At 33.5% G+C, this 9,752-nt stretch overlaps 1 protein-coding gene across 1 annotated transcript; it reads left to right on the forward strand.

Annotated features, from left to right (window-relative positions):
- Window positions 1–9,185: 9,185 nt before the first annotated feature.
- On the forward strand, window positions 9,186–9,752 carry LOC124885477 (putative pentatricopeptide repeat-containing protein At1g16830; the record flags this gene model as incomplete). Its single annotated transcript, XM_047407504.1, is given in 1 exon segment — window positions 9,186–9,752. A coding segment is annotated over 1 exon segment (463 nt), but the record flags the coding sequence as incomplete, so codon positions are not given.

A 9,752-nucleotide genomic window follows, 5' to 3' on the forward strand; every position in this document is an offset into this window, starting at 1 on the left:
TTTTTAAAATATAAATTTTAAAATTTATATTTTAAAAATAATTTAATATCACAAATTCTCAGACCTCACTTTGTGGTAATACACTGAGTCTATTGTTATTGTTGTTTAAAATATAAATTGACTATCAACATCACAAAAGTTTGAACAAAAAAAATATGGTATAAATTACAACAGCAAACAACTTAAAATAGAAAATTAGAATATCGAAAAGTATTATAAATTATAATAGCTAACAACTTAAAAATAACATATATTGAGTTCGTGCTGGCACGGACCTTCGATAGCTAGTACATTGTATATACACTGATAGCATATACACACTATTTCATTTAGAGCGCACATAAAAATTGTGCCTACAATTTTTGATACATGTACCAATACATAAAATATAAAATATAGTTATGTTTTGCAAGTATTTAAAAGTACCTCTATAAAATATATTATAGATCATAATCAATTATATTAGGTAATTATTTAATTAAAAAATAAAGAAGGCCATTGGCAAGTTGGTTAGAACTTAGAACAACATAAAGTTAGAAGCACTGACGGCCCAATATTAGTAACTAATAGTAAAAACTAACATAAATCTTAAACCCTATGTGGATACATAAATATGATCTTAAACTTGACATCAAATTATAACTTTGACCTTAAACTTTGATAGTACATAAATAGGACCTTTAACTATTCAAAACTTGAACAAATATGACCTCCGATTTTGCAACCCCATGCGTGAGTCTCACTCAGACCTACGTGGAAAGATAATTCAATCACACGGTGCCATATCGTTAAAAGGGCTAACTTGGAGGGAGGTAATATTTGTGCAATTTTGAATAGTTAAATGTCATATTTGTGCACTGTCAAATTTTTACTTTTTGTGTTAAAACAACGTCATTTTTTTATTTTTATTATTATTATTATTATTGTTATTTTATTTATTTATTTCTATAACAACAATACCTAGCTTTTTTTTAATTAAAAGAATATTTTTATTATTATTATTTTATTTATTTATTTATTTATTTATTTATTTCTATAGCAGCAACACCTAATTTTTTTTTTTTAATTAAAAAAAAACAGCCACTAGCAGGGATCGAACCTGCGCAGTAGGCTGAAGGAAGCTCCCAAGAAGAGGAAATAACATCACTGGACTATCTAAGTGTCTTGTTTCATGTGGTTCAACATTAATATACGTACATAAATATACACTTTCTACATTATATATATACAACGTAATTTTTTTACCGAGGGGGTTCGGGTGAACCCCATGGCAACCATGTAGGTTCGTCCCTGCGTTAATTTAATAACATTTTAATTAGGTTAATTTAATATACTACTACTACTATCCTTAATAACATTAATTTAATAACGTTTTATTAAAATTATAATTTTTTTATTATTAGTATAGTTTCATCTTTAATTTAATATTTAAATAAATAATATTTAGATATATTATATAACTTAAATTCGCCCTTTGCTTTATAATATATATACATACCTGCGCGATTTTTTCGTATAAGGCTGACCCACTTAATTAATAAATCTTCCATATTGCTTTTTTTCAGCAATGACAAAAGAAATTAGATGTCATTTTCATCTTTGAGCCAAAAATAATGAAAAAATAACAGCGAAGAGTCATTTAAAAGTCATATTTGTGCAGTTTTAAATAGTTAAAGGTTATATTTGTGCACCGTCAAAGTTTATGATCATACTTATGTATTATGCCCTTAGATTTTAAGCTGGACGCGCTCAGTTTTGCGTGTTGAACACACATTTTGCCACGTAGGATCGGAGGTCATGTTTGTGCAGTTTTAAATAGTTAAAGGTCAACTTTTCTTAATATTACTAAAAATTTCATAGGGATATATTGCATTCTTCTAGATACATCCCTTAATTTTACACGAATACATCACATTCTTCCAGATACATCATTTAATTCCACACGAATATATCACATTCTTTCGGATACACCACTTTATTTTATATGGATACATTACATTCTTATCCGAGATTTTAAATAAAATCAGAAATTTATGTAATTATTTAGAAGGGTTGAAATTTTAAGTTATTATGTGTAAAACCCCGTAAAAGTCCTAGCCTAGTTCAGTCTTATATAGCATGAAAAGAGGCCCCAGACTTAGAGCCCGGTTGGGATTGCTGTTACAAAATTGCTTATTTGAGAAGCACTTTTATAAAATGATTTTTCAGAAAAGTGCTTTAAAAAAAAATAATTTGTGTTTGGTAAATTCATTTGAGAAGTGTTTTTGATAAATAAATTGTGTTTGGGTAATCTTTTTGAATAAGTGTTTTTTTAACACAAATGACCAAAAAGGACATCTATCAATAGATCTTTATTACTAAAATCATTTCATATTATAGTATTTTTAATTACATTTTTTTATATCTGTTATTTCTTTCCTTTTCTTTTAGATATATTTTTACCGTGTCAATTCTAAAACTAAGTAACCACATTTATATACATATGCTACATGATAACAAATATTTCAAATAAAATTATATCTATTATTTGTTATCTTTTTTTTTGGAAAAAAATTTTTAATTTACTACAATAAGCAATCATCATATTCATATATATATACACACTATATTGTAACAAATATGTCATCTTTCATGAATTATTAATTTAAAATTAAATACTCAATAAAAAAATTACATGTGTTATCAAAATACAATCTTGTAATGTGATTCATCTGTCAATTATTATCATTAATAATAAACAATAAAAATTATATATTCTTTAGTCATCATCATCAATGATTTTTTAAAATTATTTTAAGAAAATGAGTGAAAATAAAATAACAATATATAAATCATAAAGAATTATGAAGTAAATATGAAATAAATTTTAAAAATCAAACGTTAATTAAACTTGTAAGATATGTTAAATAATTAATAAGGAATATATATATATATATATATATATTTGTGTGTGCATGTGATAGGGATATTGTTGTCATAAAAAATAATTTTTTGCTCCTGCTTCTGTTTTTTTTTTAAAAGTAGAATTTTTCTGCTTTTCCCAGAAGCAGAAAAACTGTTTCTGCTTATTTTTAAAAGCACTTTTGCAAGTTTACCAAACACCCCTCTTTTTTAAAAAATATTTTTTTTTCTCTCAAAATAAGTGCTTATTTTGGTAAATAAGCAATCTCAAACAGGCACTTAGAAAATTTTAAGATAAGTATTGACACTTAATCTTATTTTTGGCCTTGATATAATCATGAATTTATTTTCGACCCTTAAGACCTTAAAATGTTGATTCTTAGGTTGATTCATGATCAGGGATGTCAATAGGTGTTCTCGGGCGAGTTTTAGATTTTTTGGACATCATTTGAGACACGTTTGGGTGTCTAAAACAATGGATTGCTGCGACATCGACACGTCGACAGTGTTGTTCCCAGTTCAAGTGTGCAAATTCTAGTGAGCCAACGCGAACTCGACGCGACGCGTGTTCATCGCGTCGACCCCATCGACGCGGTGCATCGGTCAGGCGCGATTTCTGACCTTTTTATTTCTGCATCCAGAGGGGTAATTAGGTCATTTCTCCACTTTTATTCAGCCCAAAACACGAGATTAAACTATTCTAAGGGCAAAATCACTCACTTTCTCTCAATTTCTCTCAAGAACAAAATCCTAGGTCATTCAATTTCAAGTCGTAGGCTCAAGAAATCATCACGAACTTACAGAGAATCAACAATCAAGGTATGTTAGGTGTTCATCCATGGGTCTTTACCACCCATGGAGCCCAAGAATCTTTTTTCAAAACACAAGATTAAGATTTTCATGAATTACATGTTTAAATTAAATTGTATTCATGTTCATGATGTTGTTTAGATCTCAATCCATGATTAATTACAAGCTTCATGAAATTAAGTTAGTATGTGTGATGGATTATGTGGTTCTCATGATCAATCCTTGAACTTACATATGTGTGTGTGTGTGTGCCCTTATTATATGAAATAATCATGCTCCCCAAGTGTTTGTAAAAATGCATATGTGAATTGAATAGTTCAATCATGACATGTTAGCATGCGTTCCCATTTAAGTATAAGTTCATGCCTTGCAAGTGTTTGACAAAATGTCTCAATGAATGGATCATGACAACGTGACTAGCTAGTATGCTTTCAAGATTGTGCCATGTTTTACTATTGATGCCATCGAGTCCTGGGGGTATTTAATACCCGAAATGTAGTTGTTTACCTAGAATTACAGTAGCTATAGAATAGTCTCAGTAGTGTCACAGACAGTAGAACTCAGTCAGTTACAGAACTCAGTGAACTTAGTCCAGTTCAGTTAGCCAACACGATCAGTAAAAGTTTAATCAAGCCTAATGCAACCTAGTGATCAGTTCAGAGTCTATTTAGCTGGGAGTGGGATTCAACATTAAGCGGACCCAAAGATGGGATATCACCTGCCAGTTGAGGGTGTGATCCTTAGTAGTAGTCCTTGCATTACAGAACTACATAGCCAGCATAGGTTGAGATATCAACCTGTCAGTTGAGGGTTGATAAGGTGTTTACCTGCCAGTTGAGCGTAGCACTGTTCTCATTTAGGGTACCTGCCAGATGAAGGTGACTCTTTAACTTGTCTGTACCCGTGGCACGGTACTGACACCCTTCCAACTGGGGTTACAAGTTGGACCCTAATTAGTTCAGAGAGAGGCATGTCATTTAGATGATTACATCCCACAATTTTAGTTTCAGACTCAGTACAAAACTCAGTTCGGTTCTCCAAAATCAGGACTGTCAGACACAGTCACTTAGTTTGGCACAAAACTCAATTCAGTTCTACAGAATCATGATTGTCAGAAATAGTCACCCAATTACCAGTAACTGTAATGCCCCGAGTCTGTATCCCAGATGCTATGCGATTCTTACGACCCCGAAGGACCACAAGCTAACCTATGACTGGTACTTGCTGTGAGCACTGAATGATAATACTGAAATAATGCAGAAGTTAAGCTGAAATTCCATAAGTTTGACATAATCTAAAATTAAATACTGAATACTGATGGAAATACAGAGGGCAATATCTATAAAACTGAATGCTGTCTGAACTAGTCTAGTCTGAAAAAGCCTCTAACTGAATTGTTTGAAAATGAAATTGATGGGACAAGCCCCCCAACTAACTCCGACTACTGAAATACTGAAGCTACTGTAATACTGAAATAAAGGCATATCCTCAATAGACGAGGACTCTGATATAAGTATGATCAGGATCATGACACTTTTGAGTATTTTTTAAGGCTAGTCACTAAAGGGCCCTTTTGTCATTTTGTCTATTATTGTAGTGTAGTATAAATAGAACATTGTAGGGTTTCTTTCTTTAGTTGATTATTATTATTGAAGAATACTTCTCTTAGAGTGAGAGAGAGCCCAATTAAAACTAGGGCATAACATAAAGGTAGATTCTCTTGTGTGTTGCATTTTGCTTGATACGTTGGTGCTTGGGTGGTGGACGTCTCTTTTGTGTCAATTGTAAGAGTTAGGTGTTTGTTGTGTGAAGTTTTAAAGGTCCAAGAGTGAAATTTGCTCTTGGGTTGTTAAGACTACATCAACACTTGTCTAACTACCTATCTTGTATCTTGTTTTAGTTTCGGCTTCTTGTGTTGTTAATGTAACCCGTTTGTTCTTGTTTCTATTGTAATATTGTGGGGCTTCATTCTGTGTTGCTAAACTTATTGTTGGCTGGCTGTTTTGGTGTATTAACACCTTATATCTTCTTCTTTCTTGTTCTAGATAGTGAATCCGAGAGAGGTCCCCATTTGGTCCATGATTTGTTGTGATTTGTAGACTATTTTGGGGTATGATTTCGTGTTTTCTTGATTGTTCCGTATCAGACTCACTACTGGATCTGTTGTTGCTGACTGAATCTAGCAAAGCGCGGTCAGGAACCTGAGCATCCAAACCTATGATATGAAACATCATAGCGCAAGAAATGGGTATGCAATCAGTACATGCAAATGTACTGGTATGCTAGATGAGGTAAGGCTGAATGCATGGGTTCATATGCATCAACAGTAACTGAATGAATGATATGAGTATAACTGAATGAGAGTACATGGAAAATCAAAGCTGCTATAAACACTGAGTATGCAATACTGTACATGTATATATATACTATATCTGAGATTTGTACTGGAACTGAATACTAAATTCTGATAACTGAGTTAGTGATAAATAAATTTTTGATAACCGAGTGACTATGATAGACAGTTCTGATTCTGTAGAACTGAACTGAGTTTTATTCTAAAGACTGAGACTGAAACTGTAGGAGGTAATCATCTAACCGATATGCCCCTCTTTAAATGGATTGGGGTCCAACCTGTAACTCTAGCTGGAAGGGTGTCAGTACTGTGCCACAAGTAAAGACAAGCTGAAGAATCACCCTTATCTGGCAGGTGCCCTAACGAGAATGGTGGTACCCTCAACTAGCAGGTAAAATACCTTATCAACCCTTAATTGGTAGGTTGCTATCTCAACCTACGCTGGCTACATAGTTCTGGAACGCAAGGACTGAAACTATGGGTCACACCCTCTACTGGCAGGTGAGCCCTCATCCTTGGGTTCACTCGGTGCTGAATCCTACTCCCAACTGAATAGACATTGAACTGATCATTAAACTGTACTAGGCGTGACTGAGTTGTTACTGAGTGTGTTAACTAACTGAACTGGACTGAGTTCATGAGTTTTGTAACTGACGGAGCACTACTGTTCGTGACATTACTGAGACTATTCCGTAACTACTGTAGTTCTAGGTCAACAACTAGATTTTTGGGTATTGAATACCCCCAGGACTCGATAGCATTAAAAGTAAACATGGCACAATCATGAAAGAATAACACTAGTTTCTTGTTCACAGTGCATCTATTTAGACATTTTGTCAAACACTTGATATACATGAACTTGTACATGAATGAGACCACATAATATCATGTCATGAATTCACTATCCAATTTACTTGAGCATTTTATCAAACACTTGGGGAGCATAATCAATGCACATGATAATAGTAAGCACATAGGCATCATGAATATAACACCCAACTTGCAATTCAAGGGTTTAATATGAAGATCACATAAATCAACCCACATACTATCTAAATTTCATGAAAATCACAATTAATCATTGAATTAAACCCAAGCAATATCATAAACATAAACACAATTTTAGTTCAAACATGTAAAACGTGAATCAATAAGCTTGTAGTTTAAAAAAAGGGTTCTTGGACTTCATGGGTGAAAGGAACCCATGAATGAATACCTAACATACTTGAGAAATTAAATTCTTGAAGGTTCTTGAGATTATTCTTGATTCTTGAAGCTAGGATTTTGCCCTTTTTGAGAGAGAATGGTTTAATCCTTGAGTAAATATTGAAATAATGAGCGATTAGTGCTCTTTTAAGGCTTAACTTCGTATTTAGGATTGATTAGGGCCGTGGAAAAATACCAAATTATCCCTGAAAAATTATTAAAATTCGTCACTGAAAAGTCCCAATTTTGGGCTTCTTTGCGATGCGATGGCATCGAGGTGAGCCATTGGATATTGGTTGACACTGTTTAAAAGGACGAGCGTGAAATTGACCCTTGGCGCGACGCGCTATGATCGCAGAGTCACACTGGAAAAGGATAATTTTGAAAATAGGCCTTGGCGCGACGCGCCGTTATCACGAAGCTTCACTGAAAAATATCAATTGAGAACTGGCATTTCTCCGTGATGCGGGCTTATTGCGATGGCACACTGAAATTTGACAATTGCCATTTGGCTTGGCTATGTGACGCAGTGATGCCTACTTTGGCATACTGCTTTATAAAAACTGCTATAACTCTTCACTCGGATATCAAATTTGGGCGAATTTTATATCGTTGAAAAGATGACGAAATTTTCTACGCAATGACAGGTCTTATACTGAATAATTCCAAGTATTTTGAAAAATTTATAAAGGAATACTCGTGTACTGAGAGTTAAATTGAGCTAGGAAAATACAGGTTATTATAGTAACCCAGTCACCAATAACTCAGTTCTCAGTACTCAGCATTCAGTTTAGTATAATCTCAGTTATAGTATGTATATAGAGATGTTTGTGCAGTATTGCATCATCCGTATTTACAACAATTTCAGTTATACATGTACTCGCATTTAGTTTCATACATAATATTCAGTCCGTTATCGTTCATGTGTATGAACTCACGCATATCAGCCTACCTCACTTAGCATACTAGTACATTGAAAGTACTGACGCATAGGTTCAAACACACGAGTTCCTGAACGTACTCAACAGCTCAGACTATCAGCAACAGATATAGTGGTGGGTCCTCATAGTTCGAGGATAGAGTTATTATTTCAGCTTTTTAGTAGTTCGGTATGTTCAGAAGTCGGAGTTAGTTGGGGACTTGTCCCATCAACTCCATATTCAGTCAGATAGAGGCTTTCGGACTAGACTATTTCAGACAGATGTTCAATTTTCAGTATTTCATTTATCAGTATTTGATTTCAGTTATGAACCTTATGACAATTTCAGCCTAACTTCCACATTATTTCAGTATTATTATTCAGTGCTCACAGCAGGTATCAATCATGGGTTAGCTTGTAGTCCTTCAAGATTGTAAGCACCGTGTGACGCCTAGGGTAGAAACTCGGGGCGTTACATTATGGTAAGTTAAGTTGTGATATTATAGTACTAAAAATTATACAAACCCACAACTTAAGATTCACTTATTACAAAGAATCCCATCTCTCCAAACATATTACAAAAATTCTATTTTTCTCTAAAGATACATATACATAGCTTCTATGTATATATCAGTCCTGTTATGTATATGAATCAACTTTGTTATGTATATGTCGGCCTTGTCATACTTGTTATGTGTATGAATCGGTTTTGTTATGTATATGTCGGCCTTGTCATATACAAAGGTTTCTATGTATATGTTGGCCTTGTTATGTATATGAATCGGGAGAGAGAATAAAATAATTAAGAAAGTGGGAGAGAGTGTAAATAATTCTAATAAAGTTGGGATTTATTTTATTTTTACATATTTACTAACATTGAACTTGGTTTCTGAACATAAAGGTAGAAAAAAAGATGGGCCGGTTGATGGATCGTGGGCTCAGGCCATCTTCAACTCCCAAGCCCATAATCAGGTGACAGTTTTGCCAGAGACCCAACACTTGTTAGGGCACCTGAGTTTTAGCACAATCTTCATGTAACTTCCCTTGTTTTATCTGTAATTTTAAGTAATCATGTAAAACCCATTAGCAACTAATATTTTATGAAAAACATGAGTTGGAAACTAACTAATTACTTTCACGATAAGGCTACATTCACCCTTGTGGTTAGTATTGTATCTCGGTTGACGTTGAATTTTGGAACAGTGAAAACGATTCTTAAGGAATTGGAGGTGGTTGGTTGTGTAATAAAGCCACAAACTTTGTTGTTTTTGTTGAGAATTTATTGGTTTGGTGGAATGCATGATAGAGTTTTCGAGGCCTTTGAGGAAATACTCATGTATGGTTATACTCCAAATACTTTTTCTCGGAACATTATAATGGATGTTTTGTTTAAGATTGAGCGCGTCGAAGTAGCACTTAGAGTTTTGAAAGAAAATCAGGATCCGAATTTTATGTCGTATAGTATTGCTGTGTGTAAGCTTAATGACTTGGTTAATCTTCAGGATGTACTTACGATTATGTTGAGGAAAAGTTATTATCCTAATGAGGAGACATTTTTTGTGA

The sequence above is a fragment of the Capsicum annuum genome, chromosome 2 (assembly GCF_002878395.1).
Source record: "Capsicum annuum cultivar UCD-10X-F1 chromosome 2, UCD10Xv1.1, whole genome shotgun sequence".
In the NCBI taxonomy this organism is placed as follows: Eukaryota; Viridiplantae; Streptophyta; class Magnoliopsida; order Solanales; family Solanaceae; genus Capsicum; species Capsicum annuum.